We start from the raw sequence: 22,651 nt of genomic DNA on the forward strand, positions 1-22,651 counted from the left end.
GACCTAAATTATATCTATTCAATGGTCATCGTACTCCTGTCTAGTGACTGTGATGTTCATGTGGAGGACGCCCTTGCCTATGAGCTGGCACCAGTCTTAACTGCCATGTTCACAGAGGATGGAATGCAAATGTATATACCTTTATTGAAAGGATAAGCCTCTTGAGATGCATCATCTCATTTTAGAGGGGGTCCTCAACACAGATGAACAGTAATAATAAACAGCATAATCGAATAAGCAAGGTATAAATATGAACATGCATATTGGAAAAGAGGCAACACTTTGTTGTAGAAAGACAGTCAAAAAAAAAGACGTCACTTCGGGAGGAATGCTGCTGATGCAGATGTCACTGTCAACTCATTGATGTATCAGACCTTTGGACCATCCAGCTGTCAACCACATACCTGTCTGACAGTGATGTCTACCTAATCTTCGAGATATACCTGTAGGTCTACTGTGAAGTATGTGATTACATCATGGTTATGATCAGGTCAGTCAGTAGAGATGCCAGGGAGACGGGGGTCAGCTAGAAATTCCTATCATGATATATCTCCTCTGTAGCTACAAACAGCCACCTGTCGTCCCTCCAGGCCATGGGATGTATAGATTCCGGAACTACACTACCCATACTTCCAGGCGGTTGTGAGTCAGTGAAGGTGTTTCTCTACCTGTTCACACATGTTCAACAGGGACTCTGTCCAAACCAAACCTCCACACAAATAAGCCGCTTCGGCTCCACATCTGGAAATTTGACACATCTGACACAATCTGTAGCCACAGCGTCCACGGTGATATCGAGGGGACAGCAGCTGTGTTCTAGATAAACGGATCAAGTGTTGTTTTTAGTGAGAGTTTTCACCATGTTGTGACAGTTTTGTTTTGAAGTGTCGACGGGAGGAGGACACTCCTTTATTCTCTCTCTGTACCTGAAGGAACCTTTCTCAACTAGCAGGAAGTAACAGCACGCAGACATGGTGAGATCAACACTTTGAGACTTTGTTTAATTCACATTTTAATCCTGTTTTACGTACGACTGTTAATGTTGTGGGATAATACAAAGCTACGAATTAATGTGCACATTCTGCCCCTAGCTGTACCTGACCTGCAGACATGTCTTAAGTTAGAAATATAGCCTTTGTTATGAATTGCTTCAGTTCACACCCATATGTCAATGTCTTGTGTCAGCAGTATGACAGTGTGTAGGCTATTCCTGACAGATAAGTCAGATAATTCCTTAATATCCACCAGAGATCTGCCATCAAAAGAGAAAACTGCTTAAATAAAAAAGTGTAATAGACAGTCCATCAATCAATAGTCAACTCAGTTGATTGCCTATGACTAGCCAATAAAAGGCTATCATAAACACTTGTTCATGGCTGCTAAACTTTAGCAGTGAGTGTGTATACTCTGTAGTTTGTGTAGGCTACAACATATGTTTGTATAGAATTAGACTGCCAGGGATTCTAGTACTGCTGGTTTTCTATCTTACCAGGACCCCTAGTACTGTTGGAACTTGGTGTATTTACTACCAGGACCTCTAGTACTGTAGGAACTTGGTTTATTTACTACCAGGAACCCTAGTACGGCTTGTTTTATCTCCTACCAGGAGTCCAGGACCTCTACTGCTGGTTTTATATCCTACCAGAACAATAGTACTGCAGGTTTAATGTAGGGTTGGGATTCTTAAGTATTTTAACTATTATGAATTTACAATTCCTTAACGGTTCCCTTCATCGATTCCTATAGGGGGGTTCCAAATGAAACCTTACAGGATTGTTACACTGAGAAAGTATACAAATTGGTTTAATTTGTACACTCTCAGACCCCTTTTCCACCAAAAATAAACTTTGGTTCTAGAACTGGTTCCGTTCTTTATTTATTACGATGATTTATATCACATCTGCATCTTCCAACCTGAATAGTGACATGGCCACTTTGGTTCCCAGTTCAGGGCAAGAAGAAGTATTTTTTGGGATCTGAACCAATTAATTTGGTTCAAAATTAGGCGGGAAAAAAAAGAATGGAACTGGTTCAACCCCGGTGGAAAAGGGGCCTGCTGAGTTATTATGGTCCTTGACATTAAAAGGTTTGGGACCAGAGGGCCAGAGGACCAGTGTTTTAGCGGTATGCCGGTAGGGAGGGCCAGAGGACCAGTGTTTTAGTGGTATGCTGGTAGGGAGGGCCAGAGGACCAGTGTTTTAGTGGTATGCTGGTAGGGAGGACCAGTGTTTTAGTGGTAAGCTGGTAGGGAGGACCAGTGTTTTAGTGGTAAGCTGGTAGGGAGGACCAGTGTTTTAGTGGTAAGCTGGTAGGGAGGGCCAGAGGACCAGTGTTTTAGTGGTAAGCTGGTAGGGAGGACCAGTGTTTTAGTGGTAAGCTGGTAGGGAGGGCCAGAGGACCAGTGTTTTAGTGGTAAGCTGGTAGGGAGCGTCAGGATTCAGAGGTAGATAGATGATGTGTGAGGAGAGCGTGTCTGGACAGAGCTGATCCTCTCTGCTCCCAGGAGACATGGGAATGCTGGGAATTCAGATCCCTTCAGGACAAGAATACTGTAACAGTTATCATGAAACGGCATCTATTCTGACTACTGTAGTAAATTGCCCTCAAAGTAGTATTATCTAATCTAATGTATTCTGTAGCACTGGTTCCCAAACACTGGGTCGGGACCCATGTGTGGGTCGCGGACACATTTTTATGGGTCCCATTCTTTTTTTGTTTCCTACATTTTGTTTTTAATTATTATTTCAAAACATTTTCAAAAACACATTCCAAAAAAAAGCAACATTTTTCATGAATTAAATTAATGTTTTTCAGTAATTTTATGAAGAAATCAAAGAAAAATCTACGAAATTCCATAAATTAGAAAACAAATAGAAGTAGTAAAAATTGCCAATCTACAAGCTCACAACATGGCGCAACGCGTTGTGAGCTTGTAGATCTGCTTCACTAGTGTGGGTCCTGGACAAATGTCTAATTTCTTTTTTGGGTCTTGAGCTAAAACGTTTGGGAACCACTGTTCTATAGTACTATTATAGGCTACTGTACAGTTACAGTACAGTACTAGTGCTTAGATTGGACAGTGTCATAATTCCATCATAATAGCCTCCCTTCCTGACATTTAACTAGGTTATAAACGTTATATGACAGTGATAGATGTCCTTCTAGCATGTATGGCATTGTCTGCACCAGCTCAACCTTTTTAATTTCAAGGACCCCAGTTTGATATGCATCAGGCCATCGACCCCCCATTATATTTTTTGCATTGTAAAATGCAAGTGTTCATTTAAGTCTGAGAGGGAATACATGTAACCGAATGGGTGTGCATGGTTCCATTTGGTACCTAACTATCAATATTATATGGGTACCCCTGGGAGTCCCTTCAAGGACTCTTGGGTTGTCCCCCGACCCCACGTTGGCATAGACTACAATGCTGTGTCTAATATATGCAATTGGGCTACTTAGACTTAAATCTTGCTTTGTTTAAGTACTTATAAGAGTAGACCATACATAGAATAATGAATCGATAGGAAATAAGCGCCCTTTTTCCATAGATTCAGCATGCCTTTGTGGAGCTGATGTGATACTGACACATAGGTGGTCTGAATGGAGATGACAAGTGGGGGGCTGGGTACACACTGACTGTCACATGAATAGAATCATGTGACTAATACACTGCTTTTGTGGTTGGAAGAGGTCGTCTCAATGTAAGGTTTTATGTGGCAACATTTGATTTGTGGTTTGAAAATGCGATGATCACCGGTTCATTCATATCCCTGTGTGATGTGTCTTTGTGTGTGTGTGTGTGTGTGTCAGAGTAAGGAGAAATACCATTGGCAGACTCAGAATGTCAAGGTGGGAGGTGTGGACGACATGGTCCTGCTGTCTAAGATCACTGAGGACGCCATCACAGACAACCTGAAGACGAGATACATGGACGACTACATCTTTGTATCCTTAAACCTGCCCATGTAATTTCACTATATAGAAATGATGCAAGCAGGGTTACAATAAACAGGCATCTTAACCACTTTGACTACGTTACTCCCCTAGCAGCATCCCTATTCTGGGCATGTCATTATAGGTGAAAATTCGGCTATTTTTGACAATTGAAAAAAAGGAAGCCCTCCTGGGTGAATGCAGTTAACATCATCAGCATCATCATTCAAGTGCCCTCGAGATCTGCGACACAGGCTGCTTCCACTGGTCTCTGTTGCTCATTGCCACACCAAGTTCATTCACAGTCAGTCCTGTGTCTCTACTCAGAACATCTGGAAATGTGAGTGGTCTTGCTCCTCATGATGGGCAGGGTAGTCTCCAGTCTCCACAGAAGAATATCCGAAATGACCTGGTCTTTTTCTCTGTGGCAATGTTCAGCACTGGGGGGATGCCTCCATAAATCTGAGCTTTAGTGGGATGGTCCATGAGAGGTTCTGGACGCACGAGGGGTCTTGTGTATGTTCCGTCAAGACGATCTCGAAAATTCCTTATTAATTGTTAACATACATCCTTTCATACATCCTTATTCAAAGTTAACATACATAGCCTACATAATGCATAATACATAAGACGATCCCGAAACTCCTTATTCATTGTTAACATACATCCTTATTCATGGTTAACATACATAGCCTACATAATGCAGTTGTTAAATTGATCATCAAATGTCACACCGTCTACAGTTTCCCAAAAGGATGTATTTAATTCAGTCTGACCAGAAGCAGGAATTAAACATATCCCCAGCGACCAGACCAGACCCCACCCCCCCCACCCCCCCCCCCCCACCCCCCCCCCCCTTTATAATACATCGACCATTCTTACGGTGTATTGCTAAACATCTCTGATAAGTGCCAAGTGGTCACTACATTGATGGTGCAGACGTGCATTGACCATCCATTCCCGACCACAGACCACAACAATTACACTGCAACATCGTCTATGGTGAGCAAAGAACCACACTGTCAGCGTAGTGGTATTCTGGCGCAATGATACAATGAACCTTTTTGATGTGAGCTACTGATGACTACAAGCCGTGACTGGAGATAACTACAAGCCACTAGCTTGTAGTTATCCTCAAGTCAAATTTAATAATCGTGACAACCCTAGTAAATAGTCGTCCAGTATCCATCTGAAAAGCAGGAGAACACAGTTGGAGGTAAACACATTTTTCTCAAAGAAAGGTGGTGACATTCACTGTTGACATTATTTTCCACTTTTTGCCTTTGTACATTACAGACAGTGTTTAATATTTGTTGATGATATGTATTTTTGTGTTGGTTTTTACATTTCTGACTAATACATTATTCAATCAATCAATCAGTCAGTCTTAAATTCTGGTTATGTTGGTACCAGCCAGGTGGTTTGTGTTCCTTCACCTCTGACCTCAGACATACATTGGGTCGGTTCTGATCTCAGTAAACCCGTTTAAACAGCTGCCGTACTTCTCTGAGAGAGAGGTGGAGCTGTACCAGGGAGCTGTAAGTACACGCACATACAACACACCTTGTTTTGCTACATTTGGAGACACCAGCCCCAACCTCTCCTCTCCTCTCCTCAGGCCCAGTATGAGAATCCTCCTCATATATATGCGCTAGCTGACAACATGTACCGTAACATGATGATCGACTGTGAGAACCAGTGTGTCATTATCAGGTAGGAACATGAATTTATAAAATGCATTTATCCAAGTGGATTTTCTTTTTAAGGTTGTAACAATCTGTAAACTGTGTGTGTGTGTGTGTGTGTGTGTGTGTGTGTGTGTGTGTGTGTGTGTGTGTGTGTGTGTGTGTGTGTGTGTGTGTGTGTGTGTGTGTGTGTGTGTGTGTGTGTGTGTGTGTGTGTGTGTGTGTGTGTGTGTGTGTGTGTGTGTGTGTGTGTGTGTGTAGTGGGGAGAGTGGTGCAGGTAAAACAGTTGCAGCCAAATACATCATGAGTTACATTTCTAAAGTATCTGGAGGAGGAAGCAAAGTCCAGGTGAGTCTACAGTACACCTCCTCTAATAGAACCTCAACTGTTCCTTTGAACCTCCTCTACTGTTACACTACACTCATATCCACCTCCTGTTTGGCCCTGGTATATTATGTCAAAGTGTCTCTGAACAAGACAATAACCCCTGACTTCTCTCTGGGTGCTGTATTAATGGCACCCGGATTGGTTAAATGGAGAGGACACAATTCACATTATAATGTGCAAATGCACACTGATAAATACTCCAAAACAACTAATGGGGAAGTATTTTATGATGATTCTTATTATTATTTAATATCATCTCTTTTTATTCTGGTTTCTTCAGTCCTTCACATCGTGTTTCTACTGTCAAATGGTCTGTCTGTCTGTCTGTCTGTCTGTCTGTCTGTCTGTCTGTCTGTCTGTCTGTCTAGCACGTTAAAGAAATCATTCTCCAGTCGAACCCTCTCCTGGAGGCGTTTGGAAACGCCAAGACGGTTCGCAACAACAACTCCAGTCGCTTTGTAAGTACCAGTGTCAACTGGGGATGGGACGGTGTAAAATTCATAATAAATAGCACAGACAAATAACAAAAAATAAATGGCTGAGATTGACCTAAACAAAAAATACAAATGTAACGAGCAGTGCTATGCGCTTGTTCTGTTTATCGAAGAAGTTCTCAAGGTGCGTTCACATTGAAAGCTACTGACTGCCACATGATTGATTGGTTGGTTGGTTGAGTAATCAATCGATCGATTGGTCCATGAGGAAGAGCTATCGATCGCTCTCATGGACCTAGCTGTGGATTATACCTGTGCAGTGACAGTGATCTTACGTGGACTATGCGGTCGAACTTGACACATGCTGACACTCTGGCACCTTAAACCATTTTGGGCGGGAACCCCTTTTGGTGTTTTAAACATTATGTTATAATTTAGCTATTGAAAAATAGCAGATCTACAAGCTTGTAGCGCGCCACTCGGTGGCGCGCTATGAGCTTGTAGATCTGCTAGTTTTTTTAAATCGTAAAAATGTGGCGCAAATCTTTGAATATATATTCTTTCAAAGTGAATGTTTTTAACTCGGTTCTAAATGGGTTAATCCCATGTACAACACGTTGATTTTTATTATTGCACCTTAACTAACATCCATATCATGTACTATTTATATATATATATATATATATATATATATATATATATATATATATATATATATCAGCATTCTGCTGCTATGCTCACACTTATGTCTTACCTCAGGCAGTATTGATTTTGTTGACTAAGACTTAAGCCCTAACCACACCAAAGGGTCAAGATAGTTTTAGTCTTGTGCCTGTGGTGTGATATGTCTTGTTGCACGTTGACCCACGTCGATCTAAAACCGTCTCGACCCTTTGGTGTGGTTTGGGTCATTGAATTCAACATGCAACAAGACATATCACACCGCAGGGACAACGCTAAAACCGTCTCGACCCTTTGGTGTGGTTAGGGCTTTAGAAGACTAAACAATTTCAGATGACTAAATATGACTAAAACTAAATTGTGTGTTATTCAAAAGACTAAGACTAAATCTGAATCTGCTGCAAAAACTAACACTGACCTCAGGTACCGGGTAGATATGTGACATTTATATATGTAGATGCATTGATTATACACCTGTAAACCAGTGATGTGACCAGTGGATTCTGATTCTGATGTGCTGCCTGTTGCAGGGGAAGTATTTTGAGATCCAGTTCAGCCGAGGAGGAGAACCAGACGGAGGAAAGATCTCCAACTTCCTGCTGGAGAAATCCAGAGTGGTTTCCCAGAACCAAGAAGAGAGAAACTTCCACATCTACTACCAGGTACTACAAGTACTGTACTGTACTGTACTGTACTGTACTGTACTGTACTGTACTGTACTGTACTGTACTGTACTGTACTGTACTGTACTGTACTGTACTGTACTGTACTGTACTGTACTGTACTGTACTGTACTGTACTGTACTGTACAGGTTCCCAACCTTTATTACTGAAGTACCACCTCTGAAAAATATTTGGCTCTCCAAGTACCACCATAATAACTGATGTTAAAATACAGGAGCCTATACCTAAAATCTGTCTAAAATCGGACAAAACTTTCTAATCACTAATCAGCACAACTGATTTCTATTAATCCGTTCTCAAGTCTTCTATTGTGAACGGATTGGTGTGGATTGGTGTGCTGTCATTCTCATTTCAGCATGGCTGGATAGCCTATTTCAACCAATTGCTTGGTCAGAAGAACTACAGTACCTGTATATAAATATTTCATTCCACTTTTGTCTTCTTTCTCCTTTTTTTGGCCACTCCTCTGCGTACCACCAGAGGGGGGCTCAAGTACTAGCCTGGCTAATAAGCCAGACTCAAATCACACTGTCGTGTGGTATTTGAGTCTGGAGATGCTGTATATGGATCTTGTTTCCCGGGGGGCGGGTTCAAACATTTTCTCTTTGACGCAATTGGTTAGAGCTACTGTCAGTCAAAGGTCTCAAGCATTGAACGTCAATGTACCAAAGCCCGCCCATATTGCATACCGTGTCCCGATTGGCCACACCAGTTATCTGGTGTAGGAAATGGGCGTACAATTGAGCCTCTCCAGACCGTAATCCGCCGGCAGGCAATTTTTTTTTTTGCCAACGGCTGATTCGGTCTGGCTTATTAGCCAGGCTACTCAAGTACCACCAGTGGTACTGCGTATATCTATTCTACGTCCGAGCATAGACATGATAACGCCCCTCCTGCCTCTGATTAGCCTACCGCCCCTGCCGGCCGCACCAGACTTTCCTCCGAGGTGGATAGCTATATGCTGGATAGTCTGCCAAGAGGTTACTCCGTGGTGGGAAATGAATAAATAATACAAGTACGATATAATACAAGAGAATGACAGCTTGGCACGTGCGACAGTAACTTTTATGTTTTGTAGAAGAGTCAAACTAATTTATTGTTTATGCTGTTTATTTTACATGTGTACAGTGTAGTGCTACTACAACAGTGCTGCTACTACTACTACTGCTGTAAAGTGAAACACAGTACCTGTTATCATTTGTCATTCTGATAAACAATAATAATGTTATTATTGTTCAAATATGACACAATGGGAACTATGCGCAAAAACTGTTTTACTTGATGTGATGTGACAATATAGCTGTTTCTGATTCTATAGTAAAGTGATTAGTAGCTACTTCCTCCACTAGTTATTTTTTTAGATATGGATATGGACTACTATGTAAATATATGAAGTTGTTTGTTATCTGTGGCCTTACCCTTTAAGTAAATAATACACTCAAAATAGGCCTACGAAAACTATTCCACAACCTCATCACTAATGCTACTGCTAATACTACTACTAATACTACTACTACTACTACTGCTAGTACTGCTAGTACTACCACCATAGAGTTAAAAATTATAGAGAGGGCACTGGAAATCCCCAACCATTCAATTGTATGGAGTTGCTCACCCAGTCTCGCATGCACAGTAGTGTCATCTCCGTGTGCAACCCTGTGCGTGTGCGTGAAAACAGTCGAACTGTCGTTCGTATGTCTGGCAACAGCTGTAATAAGCTGCAGTACCTATGATCGGCCACCATTTTAATTTTTACTTCACTTCTCCCACTGGGTTCTGGGGGCTTGGTGGCGACCAGTGGTGCACTGCTCATTGCACGCAGACGCGGTAACACAGTGTCCCGCCGGTCTTTTGAGCAGTGGCACACTCACACACACATGCACGGATGTGCACGTATGTACGCATCAGAGTGTGTCTACCTTGTGTGTCGATCAAAAGCACCTCTAACCAAAGCTGCTGAATGTCAACAGCGGGAATGAACATAGGAATGACCCTGGCTGGATGCATATCAATTATTAGGCCTACACTATATATCTCTGCTGTCAGAGAAATTACCTAACTGAAATGAAAACCTTATATTTTTTAAACAATGCAATACTGCCTCACCTAAGTTGGTATTCTGACTTTATTGTCAATTACTTGCATGAGAGGGGGTAAGATGGTGGCGTTTGAGCCGAGGATCTAATGGAGTTAAGAGGTTTTATCCCATGCGCTTTTTAATCATTTTCATTGGTTCAACACACACACACACACATGTAAAGCGTGTTCAATAGCTATAATTTATGGAGGAAAAAAAACGGAGTTAGGTGGTTTCCTCCTGACAGCGACGAGGTTATTTCAATCGACGATCGGTCGTGTGCACGCGTGGTGTGTGCGTGACGTCATTAAAATAGCGTCCCACCAGTTAAAAAATCACCACTACAGCACTGGTCTTATTTGTGAGTTGTTTCACAACGTCCCTTTTTTCAAGCTACTTGGCAGGTGATTGGATGGGACTGTCTGTCAATCATAATTGACATTCTACATAACGTATGGTAGCTGCACCAGCAGGAAAGTAAACGACCCCCACGAACGACAAAAATGTTAACGAAAGCCTGATAGCATTCGATTCAACATTTTTTAGGAAGCCCTCACTATCGTGTTGGATGTGTAGGTCATGTCTTCGCTTGCTTTCAAGAATAGAAGACGATTTTCAGTCAGCTGCCGCTGATTGGTCTGTCCCGGCCACAGCCGATTCAACACCAGTCCCTGGGCAATACCAGTTGGAGGCTGTATAGTGAACTTGTGAATCAATACCGCCCCCATCTGGTGGAGTCAGGTTTCCATTTTCATAGCCTCGGAGCCGAAGACGTTTTGTTTCAAAGAAGAAAAACGCATGGGGGAGAAATGCATGAGAACGGGCATATGAGCGGAGTGAACCTTGTATTTTTGCTAACCGATAAGAGTGCAGCGGTGCGTCACTCCATCTGGTGACGTCAATGTTTTCCACTGTGTGTAGTTGAGAGCAGAGGGGGGCTGGGGGGGTTTGGAGGCGGGCACATAGGTTGGTGAGCCAATAGGAAGTCCCCAGCTGTCTCAGTCGGGAGATGGTCAGAAAACCATACATCTCTTTCAGGCTACCATTTTCATGGCTCATAAGTAAATGTCCCTTTATTTTTTGTTTTCCTTCTTTTCTTTTTCATCATTATTAAAAAAAATAATAAATACAAAATCCAAGAAATCCCATGAATCAGGAAAAAAATAAAGTAACTTTCACTAGTTTTCACTAGGTTGGGTCCAAGGGGGACATGACGGTTTCTATTATGGGTCTAGAGTTAGTGAACTGTCCACTACTAATAGCGTGTCTATCCTGTGTGTCGCTGTAGCTGTTGCAGGGAGCGAGTGGTGAGCAGAGAGAGAACCTGGGCATCACCACGGCAGATTACTACCTGTACCTCAACCAGTCTGGAACCTACACCGTAGAGGATCTGGATGACAAGAAGGAGTTCTCTGATACCATGGTCTGTCTGTCTGTCTGTCTGTCTGTCTGTCAAATGTATGCTCTGTTTAAAACGTTAAACATCAATTCCCAGATTGTTGACGGATGATAAACCACTGTTTGCTTTCACTGTAAAATCACTGTATTTTTGTTGTTCAATTTCTGCATTGTGTTGTTGTGTGTGGCGCCCCAAACCGTAGCTCAACCCACAACCTCCACAAATAATTCATATTTATAAAGAAAAACTCTGTTGATATAATTCAATAACATATAGCAAGCAGTTGATTATTGCAGACAAAGGGTCAGAGAAGTGATGATTCCTCCTCCATATTAAAATAGTTTTGCTTTTGGCTGTCACATTTTGAAGCAATTACATGGCATATCAAATACTTCTGTAGTCTAATACAGTGGTTCTCAAACATTTTTGGCTTAGGTCACCCCTGTAAATAACCTTTTCATCCACGGCTATATGACGACTATATGTATTATGCTAATACATATGTACTGTATATAATGTGTGTATATCTTTGTTGTCCACCAGGAGGCCATGTCTGTAGTGGGGCTGACGGGAGACGAACAGGACACAGTTCTACAGATTGTTGCTGCCGTTCTTCATCTGGGAAACATCGCCTTCAGAGAGGAGAACAACTATGCTGTTGTAGAGTGTGAAGACTGTAAGGATGCACCCACACACGCACGCACGCATGCGCGCACACACACACACACACACACACACACACACACACGGCCCATGACCAACCTAATTCCGACACACTTTGCTAGTCTGGGATGGCTCGGGGTAGAAGACTACTTCTCCAATGTGAGTGACACCCACAGCCACAATACTGGGAGCGATAATGATCTGGTACCACCCATTATTGAACAAACGTGGGACAATCCTCATTCTACTACTCTGCCACCAAAATGTGGAATGCCCTGACACTATTAAAAATATGGATCACTGGCTTTCAAAACAGGCCTGAAAATCCATCATTAGACCACAAGGGGACGTAAACGCAAATTTCCCTTAGAAATGAAGTGATATTCCTTTTCTCCTTTGTACATAATAATGTTTTGTTGATTGCATGTATTCTTGTATAATTTTTATGCTGATGAATGAATACAGGATCACCATGGAAATTGGATTTAGTCCCCAGGACGTTTTTGTGTTATTCTTTTAGCCTAAATGTCTGACTGTACATTGTGCCGTTTACATTTCTGACTAATAAAGTATGAATCCCTCTCATCCTCAGTCCTGGCGTTTCCAGCCTATCTGTTAGGCATCAGTCAGGACGGGCTGTGCTCCAAGCTGACCAGTAGGGTGATGGACAGCAAGTGGGGCGGGAAGACAGAGGTCATCTCGGTGACCCTGAACACGGAGCAGGCGTGTTTCACCAGAGACGCCCTGTCCAAAGCGCTCTACTCGCGCCTGTTCGACTTCCTGGTGGACGTAAGTTCAACTTCTGATATCCGTCTGGTAAACTGGTTCTCAGTGTAGGGTTCTGGCCGGAGACCCTCACGGGTCCTTGAAGGGGTTCCAGGGGCGTAGTTAGGAACCAAATGGACCCTCACGAGTCTGTAACTCTAAGAGTGTACACATTTGTTCCATTTGTATAATGTACTGAGTGTACAAATGGGTCCATTTGGTTCCATTTGTACACTCTTTGAGTTAAATGATCACTGAGGATTTTACAGCGTTTCGGTGTATTGACATCGAAACGACATGTTATTTGCCCTGTTATTAAAAAAGGCTTTCATTGTCCAGTGCAGGGCGGCTCCAGGGTGAAATGACTAAGGGTGCAGTCGAAAATATCGAGGGTGTACACTAAGTGTTGTTTTTTATTTCATACAGCTATTGCGTTGTTAAATCAAATAGCTAGGGTGATAACTGTACAGGTGCCTCTGCCTCTAGAGAGCACTGTGGACTGTCTAGGCATGTAACGATTCACTCAACTCACGATACGATTCGTATCACGACATGAGGCTCACGATACGATTTTTTCGTAATTTTCCAGAACCGATTTTTTTTTAAATATTTTTTTATATATATAATTTATCATCCCCCCCGAGCTTTTTTCACATTTTTTATTTAACTACATTGTATATCGATATACGACATGCCTAGTGTGGGGGTTTGGAGAAGTATAGGATGATTGTGTGACAGAATAACATCTTCTTCTGTCGTATGTCCTTAAACCTTCAGCTCCGTTGCAGCAAGCCTGTCCAGTCTGTCATTGTCTAGGTCAGGTCAATTAAGCCTTGATCACCATTTGGTGGCCGGTAAATGGTGATATAATAGAATAACATAGGCTTGTCTGTGTAACCCGGGCGTTCTGTGCGCCTTACTGTAGTGTGCACGGCAGCAGATATCACTGCCAAATATCACTAGAAAACCAACCAAAGGTAGTTTTATTATTGACATTATTACAAAAGGAAACAAATTAATTATTAAAAAAAAAGAAAAAAAACACTTTTCACATGGGGGTGCAAGGAGGTCGCGTTAAAGGGGGAAATGCACCCTTTTGCACCCCTGTGGCGCCGGGCCTTGTCCAGTGCCTTCCGTCAAATCAATCAGGCATTTAATTTGGTTTGACTCACAGATAAAAATTGTGAAAATAGAAGATCTACAAGCGCACAACGCCTCATGTTGCAAGGTGTTGTAGATTGGCTAGATTTAGTTGGCCAATGTTTGACCAGTTTCTATAGTATAGTTTGTTGCAGTAATGGATTTTTTTTCTTTTCTTTCTTATTAATAGTCCTTAAATTGTCACTTCACTGTCATCTGGGGACCCATTCAAAATCATGTTAAGAACCACTGATCTACTACATTGTGACTACAGTTGAGATGATAATGGTGTGCGTGTGTGCGTGTGTGTGTGTGTGTGTGTGTGTGTGTGTGTGTGTGTGTGTGTGTGTGTGTGTGTGTGTGTGTGTGTGTGTGTGTGTGTGTGTGTGTGTGTGTGTGTGTGTGTGTGTGTGTGTGTGTGTGTGTGTGTGTGTGTGTGTGTGTGTGTGTGTCAGGCTGTCAACAAGGCCATACAGAAGGATCAGGAGGAGTTTAACATCGGTGTGTTGGACATCTACGGCTTTGAGATATTCAAGGTGATTTTGAAAATTGTGACATTTCTATGCATTTTTAGTGCACTTCATTGGGAGTTTTCATTATCACGTTTTCTTTTTAACAAAGCTACAGAGCTCTACCCATGCCTAGAGAAGACTAATTCGAATTAATTTGTTCAGCCAGCAAGGCCTGGACTGAACAGAACTAGTGTCTAGAATGTCTAGAAACACATGACTGACTGTCTGTCTGTCTGTCTGTCTGTCTGTCTGTCAGAAAAACGGTTTTGAACAGTTCTGCATCAACTTCGTCAACGAGAAATTGCAGCAGATCTTCATTGAACTGACGCTGAAAGCAGAACAGGTAAGCGTCACTTTCACTTCCGGTGTGGGTATTCAAGTCAAGTCAATTTTATTTATATAGCACATTTAAAAACAACAGCAGTTGACCCAAAGTGCTTTCCAGAATAGGTAGACCGTAGTCTATCACAGTGCAATAACAAAACATGTAATACAAGCAAACAAAATAACAACAACAAAAAAACAATGAACAACAATAAACACTAAAATTCACACTGTATTAAAAGCCAGACTTAAAAGGTGTGATTCAGGTTAGATTTAAAAATCTCCAGGGTGGGGCTAACCTTGATGTGGATTGGGAGATTATTCAAAAGTGTGGGACCAGCTCCAGAGAAAGCCTGATCACCCATTTGGAAAGCCCGATCATCATTTGGTTATCAGATTTGAAGGGGGGACTGCAATGAGTTTGAGAGTGGAGGATCTGAGTGTCCTGGTGGTAGGGGAGCGGTTATTAGATCAGAAATGTAGGAAGGGGCAAGGCCGTTTAGGGATTTAAATACAAAGAGGAGTGATTTTAATTGAATGCGGAATTTAACAGGTAGCCAGTGTAGTTTTGCCAATGCAGGGGTGATATGATCTTGTTTTTTCGTTCCAGTTATCAGTCTGGTATTAACATGGTTTCATTCATATTATGTGAGTACTATACTTATACTTGTGTGTGTGTGTGTGTGTGCGTGTGTGTGTGCGTGTGTGCGTGTGTACGTGTACGTGCGCAGGAAGAGTATGTAAGTGAAGGAATCAAATGGAAGACCATCGACTATTTCAACAACAAGGTGGTGTGTGACCTCATCGAGTCCAAATTGGTGAGTGCTTCTGATTGGTTTGGCTTCTGATTGGTTTGATTGATATCAACAACAAATACAAAACATGTATGTACAAACAGATTTTTTTTCCCCCTTTTTTTGAAAAACATGTTGCTACGTATGTCAGTGGTGCTCAAATGTTTTCATGTCAAGGACCCCCATAATTAATTATTATGCTCATTAATTCATTAATTTCGGTCAACATAGCTGCAGTAACATATTTTGGTCACCGGGTGTCACTAATTAGTTACAAACCAAAGTTAATGGATTAGATCAGTGGTTCTCAACCAGTGGTCCGGGGACCACCATTGGTCTTTGAGGTGGTTTCGGGTGGTCCCCAGCTAAATGACGGAGAGTTGGTAACCAAGTGGACCCTTATTAGATCTTCAACTCTTGAGAGTGTAAAATGAAACCAAATGCATCCATATGTGTCCATTTGGCTTAATTTTACACTCGAGAGTTAAATTATTGTTAAACATCTGCATTACTTAATTTACACGAAGTCTATACAATTAGACAATGTAGAAGGATTGTTATTTTGATCAACGTTTGCCACTTTGCCTGTCATGTCTCCTACAGTATGTCCTATGGCACCACATCAATAGACCATGGAATTGTGTACAAAATCTTATCCAACGACAACAACAAAATATTCAAAGATTTGGGTCTGAGAGGCTAAATCTCATTAAATGGTGTTCTGTGGACCAAAAGTTGAATAAATACTGGCCTTGATATGAAACGGGTTGAACACCACTGGATTAGATTCAGTGTTATTTTAACAATCTCAGACTTCCCTTTCCCAGCCACATTAGTCAGGGAATATTATCAGTATAATGTCAAATCTGGGAATACATTTCTTACCAAGACTTTTCTTCACCAATGTGTTTGTAACATATCCCACATTTCTATTCAACCATCCTAGGGGATTTTTTGACAGCTGCTGAAAGTTTGGGTATAATACAACCATTATAAGGCAAAATGTTCTAAATTTCATTATGTTTTAAGTAGCACGTGACGTGTCAAACTAGGGGGATTCTGAATCCATTCCAAGCATTAGTTTTGCACGAAAAACAGTCCTTGAGCTAAAAGAGGCCATAGCCGTCATCACAAATGTGATGGGGTCAACACAATTGGGCATATTTGGGCAAGTGGCTATGGCCAAACTAGGGGGTCTATGGCCAAACCTACAGCTGCTGAAAGTTGGGGTACCATACAACCATTATAAGGCAAAATGTTCTAAATTTCATTATGCTTTAAGTAGCATGTGACGTGTCTTTTTGTGCAAAACTAATGCTTGGAATGGATTCAGAATCATGACAACACCCTAGCTTGACACGTCACATGCTACTTAAAGCATAATTAAATTTAGAATTTTTTGCCTTATAATGGTTGTAATGGTACCCCATCTTTCAGCAGCTGTCAAAAATTCCCCTAGGGTGGTTGAATAGAAACCAATGTGGGATATGTTAGTAGACACCTTTACAAACACGTTGGTGAAGAAAATTCTTGGTAAGAAACTTATTCCCAGATTGTATTAATATCATCTGACTACATTACCTGCGTCTAACTGAGGGATCCCAAGCCTTTTTAAGTCCAGCGTGGAGATATAATCCCCCATCTGGTCCTTGGTCTGCCCCTTGGTCCTTCTCCCAGCTGGAGATACCTGGAAAACCTCCCTTGGGATGCCACTCTCCTGAGAAAACCCGTTTCAGATGCTTGTATTATTAATGTTCTTCTGGTCATGACCCACATTTGTGTGTGTTCTTCTGGTCATGACCCACATTTGTGTGTGTGTGTGTGTGTGTGTGTGTGTGTGTGTGTGTGTGTGTGTGTGTGTGTGTGTGTGTGTGTGTGTGTGTGTGTGTGTGTGTGTGTGTGTGTGTGTGTGTGTGTGTGTGTGTGTGTGTGTGTGTGTGTGTGTGTGTGTGTGTGTGTGTGTGTGTCAGAACCCCATAGGTGTGATGAGTGTACTAGATGATGTGTGTGCAACCATGCACGCTAAAGGGGACGGTGCAGATCAGACTCTGATACAGAAGCTGCAGAGTCAGATCAGCTCCCATGAACACTTCAACAGCTGGAACAAAGGCTTCATCATCCACCACTATGCTGGGAAGGTATGCATAGTACATACACACACACACACACACACACACACACACACACACACACACACACACACACAGGGTTGGGATCCGATCCGGAACCGTAGGAACCGGATCCAACATTGAGGAACCATCACATTTGGAACCATTTCCGGAACCGGTTGCCAGGTCTGCTTATTATAAGCGACTTTGGGCTTGTTTCGTTTTGTTCTGTATAATTTGTAAAGTCGCCTGTAAATATTCATAGTTGCTTTAGTTTGGGCTTATTTCGGAAGTGTAGTTGCAATGTGGGATTGTGTGCTTGCTTTCAAGAACATTATTGAACCGTGTCTCGTCAGGTGTCGTATGATGTCGCCGGCTTCTGTGAGCGAAACAGAGATGTGCTCTTCAATGACATCATCGAGCTGATGCAGAGCAGTGAGTTGTAAGTACTGAACTGGAATCTAGAGTCATGGAATGGACTGCTTAGTGATTATTATTAACGAATTGATGCAAAAAAATAACGGATTATTTGTATAATTAACTAAATTGATTAGACTGATTACATACTCATTTGATGTGGGCTTATAGATGCGCAATTTTCTGTGTTTTTGAAAATGATTATTACATTATTACATCTAACTAATTAGTTAGATGTTCATACTAGGCATGTAACGATTCACTCAACTCGCGTCACGATACGATTTGAATTAGACAATTAGTATATTCATAACTAGTGTCTTCTTTTGCCAGTGCGTTCATCAGAGACCTGTTTCCTGAGAACCTGGATGCTGAGAAGAGAGGCAGACCCTCCACCGTCAGCAGTAAGATCAAGGTCAGGATTCACTGAGCAAGGCACTAACGCTGTCAGAGTTGCATGCCAAACCAATTTTTCGCTTACAATGCGGAAATGTTATGAATGACCTAATTTTAAAGATGAACAGTACCGCCACTAAAATAGCTTTCTGAAAACATTTTAGTCCAGAAATATGCAATCCAGTAAACTTGAATTCAGCACTGCCTTGATTGTTTGATACATGTTAACGGCGAGGTGACCTCCTGGCAGTAATTGTAATGATAGGAGTCGAGACAATATTCCAAGTGGTGATGGTTATGCTATAATTTACATGGTATCATGGAGAGACGTACTGTATGTTCGACACGTGGTATGGTAGTTCTGCCAATGAGGCCACTGGGATCATAGTTATACTAGCTGCGGACAAGCTTGCAAGGTTGAAAGTGGATAGTAAGCGTATTGTGCATGCATGTGCGTGCATATGCATGGATTACAACTACTGACCACAACTGATTTCAGTCATTTGGATTCCATAGAAGCCAGCATGTCTTGAGATTTTATTTGTGCATTAAATCCGTGCGGGTGTGTTCGTTTGCGCAGAAACAAGCCAACACCCTGGTGCAGACCCTGATGCTCTGCACCCCCCACTACATCCGCTGCATCAAGCCCAACGAGACCAAGCGCGCTCGCGACTGGGAGGACTCCAGGGCCAAGCACCAGGTGGAGTACCTGGGCCTGAGGGAGAACATCCGGGTCCGCAGGGCGGGCTACGCCTTCAGGAGGGTCTTCAGCAAGTTCCTGCAAAGGTCACGACAACGTTTACACTCTTCACCTGTGTAAAACCCGGGAAAGCATCCGTGTTATTTTAGATTTTAGCTATAGATGTTAACACCCCGATCGCCCAAGGACGAAGTTCACCGTCCTTTCAATTAGTAACACCCAACACCCAGGACAAAGTTTTATCCAAAAGACGAAGATTATTGAGATCAAAGCCGATCGCATCGCTCCACAGCCTAGGAGCGCCTGTTGCGCAATACTTGATGTTGCGTAACAGTGGGACGTCATCGAAAATGTTCCCCCCCTGTTTAGCCGACGAGACCAAAAATCTTAAAACGTTAATAACTCTTGATCTAAATCATCCCGTCCAATTCTAAGAAAAGATCATGTGTTAGACGGCCCACGTGGTCCCGTCGCTAGTCACGTTAGTTTTCATCATACCTCCCGTTGTTGTCGATCGGCTCTAGAGTGTTTTGGCTACATTTAGCTGCTACATCCACATACGGGATATAAATCGCTAGGCGCTATGATTTAATGGATTAAATAACCCCGGGCAATCGGAGTGTGTGTCACGACTTTAAAAAAATAGCGGATCTACAACCTCAGCGCATCATTTGGGGAAATTGTGAAGATGTTTTGCAAATCTTTAAATAGATATATTTCCAGATCGAACATTTTTAACTCAAATCGTTGCTTCCGGGAGTCAGCCCTTCTCAAAACATCATTTGAGAAGGGAAGTCTGCAGACAATTACAGATACATTTGGGGGTCCTTGACATGAAATTAGGTTTTGAGAAGCACTGATATATAGCAACATAGGTTTTTTTTAGAAAACTATTAGGATCTACAAGACATTTGTAGAATCTGTTCTCAGATCAGGCTAACATGCAATATTGTGTGTGTAGGTATGCCATCCTGACCAGGGAGACGTGGCCTCGCTGGCAGGGCGAGGAGCGCCAGGGGGTGGTTCACATCCTCCACTCTGTGAACATGGACTCAGACCAGTACCAAATGGGACGCAGCAAGATCTTCATCAAAGCTCCAGAGTCGGTATGTTCACCACACACGCATACAGTACTACAGCGTGTTCTATACAGTGCTGATTACATACAGTACTACAGCGTGTTCTATACAGTGCTGATTACATACAGTACTACAGCGTTTGTGTTCTATACAGTGCTGATTTCGTCGACCAAAACTATGATGAAAAACATTCGTCAAGTACCTTTAAACTAAATATAAACCAAGCTATGAGGACTAAAACTGAGACTAAATATATTGACAATTTCGTCAACAAATAAAACATATACCGAATGGAGAAGCGATCCAGTAGAACTAAAAGACAAATCATTTTATGATGCGACGTGTTGTGAGTTGCTTGTCGGTGTGTTGTGGGTTCGAGTCGCTGCATGTCTTCCCCCCCATCGCTCTCCCTATTTCCTGTTAACCTAAAAAATACCCCCCCCCCCCCCCCCCCCCCAAAGAAAACATGGGGGGGGGGGGGGGGGGGGGGATGTTCTTGAGGTGGAAGAAGGCAGTTTTGATGACCGCACACATCGTGAGCTTCTAGGTCTGCTATTCTCGCCATGCAACATGGCATCTCGCTAGGGACTCATACACCACGTTTGCGCACTCTCAATGTTTGTGAACAAATAATTGGTCTATTTCCTACTTGCAGTTCATTATGTTGTATTGTGGTACATTGCGTTGCGTTGTAGTTGTTCTTGCTGGAGGAGATGCGCGACAGGAAGTACAACGGGTATGCCAGAGTGATCCAGCAGGCGTGGAGGAAACATATCGCCGTCCGCAAGTACGTCAAGATGAGAGAAGAAGGTAAAGCAGCCTAGTTTTGATCTTTTTCCATTCACTGCTTGTTTTTCCATTTCTCCTACTCAATTTCAATTCCCCCTGTATTTGTATGGCCCCTGTCACTTCTAGCCACAGATTTGTACCCAAAGTCTGGACAGGAACTTTACCCCTGTGCCACCTGAACACCTCCACAATTTTATTGTTGAGATAGAACCAACCTCCATTACGGACATTAAAGTGGCACTATGTAACTCTTTTGTTTTTGCTATGGTGGAGTATGTTAATACAATATCATCACATCACATCACATCACATCACATCACATCACATCACATCACATCACATCACATCACATCACATCACATCACATCACATCACATCACATCACATCACATCACATCACATCACCATACTATCATCATCATCATCATCATCATACTATAATTCAGTCAATGTCTGAATGTGTGTCTGTCTGTCTGTCTGTCTGTGTGTCAGAAACACCGCTGTAGCTCCTCACTGCCTGCACCAATCACTCCCACTTTTCACACAGGCATTGACCATAATAATATGGAGGTCTTAACGAAGCCCTTTTTTCAATTTAACAAATTATAGATTAATAATTAATTTATTAGTGAATTAAAAACGCACCCAGGGCGCAGTACCCCCCCACGGCCACAAGGGGGGGGGGGGCAATATCTCACAACGGGTAAGGGCTAGTATAACATAATTATACAATCGGGGTGGTTGTATTTAGTCTCCCTACTCTTCTATTGAGACATTTAGATCGTGTCAAAGGTCATGTCTCACCTAGACACAGTATCTGACATCATTTTAAACTGAAGGCCAAGTTTCATTGGATCACTTGAGCAAGGAAGCAGTCTCTATTAGCTCAATGGTAAAGATTCCCGGGTTCAAATCCGGGGTAGAAGAGGTGCAGCTTTAATAAGGATAGAGATGTGATGATATACGATATATCACGATTCATCCATGTTGTCGATGTCCTTTTGTCCTTCAGCCTCCGACATCCTCTTGAACAAGAAAGAACGTCGCAGAAACAGCCTGAACAGGAACTTTGTAGGGGATTACATCGGAACCGACAGCCACCCCGAGATCAGACAGTTTGTCGGTCGCAGAGAGAGGATTGACTTCGCCGACGTTGTCGTCAAATACGATCGCAGGTTCAGGGTAAGACCTCAGCCTTTTAGGGCAGTGTATCCCAAACCCTGGGAAGGGACCCATGTTTGCGTCACGGACCCATTTTTATGGGTCACGACGAGTAAATAACACTTTTTTCATTTAGATTTTCTAAAAAAGTTAATAAATAATTACAAATACAAATACAAATAAATATCAGATATTCATTCAACAGAATATCATAAAATGTAAGATTATCTAAGAAATTCCTTGATTTAAAAAAAAAAGAAAGAAAATAGCTCAGAACTTGTTGTTTTCAAATGTATAAAGCTCACACGCATTGTGTGCTTGTAGATCTGCTATTTTCAAATGGCTGAAATGTATATAGGGCTGAATTGATTAATGCGTTTTGTAATAATAATAAAAATCTACAAAGTAAGTAAGTAACTACTTTCCACCACTGTTTGTCAGCTGATCTGAGGCCTGTCCTGAGACTCCCAATACCACCTGACACTCTCTGTATCTCTCTCTCTCTCTGTCTGTATCTCT

The 22,651-nt window shown here is 42.2% G+C and overlaps 1 protein-coding gene across 1 annotated transcript in view; it reads left to right on the forward strand.

The window, feature by feature from the left end:
• Positions 1-669: 669 nt before the first annotated feature.
• Positions 670-22,651, forward strand: part of myo1eb (myosin IEb) — a 28,583-nt gene continuing 6,601 nt past the window's right edge. Inside the window, exons 1-20 of the mRNA XM_079504241.1 lie at positions 670-974; positions 3,814-3,948; positions 5,385-5,474; positions 5,555-5,649; positions 5,883-5,970; positions 6,378-6,467; positions 7,655-7,786; positions 11,174-11,308; positions 11,828-11,960; positions 12,540-12,736; positions 14,308-14,388; positions 14,621-14,707; positions 15,420-15,506; positions 17,453-17,620; positions 17,947-18,032; positions 18,341-18,422; positions 18,984-19,189; positions 20,065-20,209; positions 20,878-20,992; positions 21,984-22,153. Of these exons, the coding sequence (XP_079360367.1) occupies positions 972-974; positions 3,814-3,948; positions 5,385-5,474; positions 5,555-5,649; positions 5,883-5,970; positions 6,378-6,467; positions 7,655-7,786; positions 11,174-11,308; positions 11,828-11,960; positions 12,540-12,736; positions 14,308-14,388; positions 14,621-14,707; positions 15,420-15,506; positions 17,453-17,620; positions 17,947-18,032; positions 18,341-18,422; positions 18,984-19,189; positions 20,065-20,209; positions 20,878-20,992; positions 21,984-22,153 (2,325 nt within the window). The 5' untranslated portion in view covers positions 670-971. The remainder of the gene's footprint in view (positions 975-3,813; positions 3,949-5,384; positions 5,475-5,554; positions 5,650-5,882; positions 5,971-6,377; positions 6,468-7,654; positions 7,787-11,173; positions 11,309-11,827; positions 11,961-12,539; positions 12,737-14,307; positions 14,389-14,620; positions 14,708-15,419; positions 15,507-17,452; positions 17,621-17,946; positions 18,033-18,340; positions 18,423-18,983; positions 19,190-20,064; positions 20,210-20,877; positions 20,993-21,983; positions 22,154-22,651) is intronic.

Source organism: Electrona antarctica (genome assembly GCF_951216825.1).
Source record: "Electrona antarctica genome assembly, chromosome: 6".
Taxonomy (NCBI): Eukaryota; Metazoa; Chordata; class Actinopteri; order Myctophiformes; family Myctophidae; genus Electrona; species Electrona antarctica.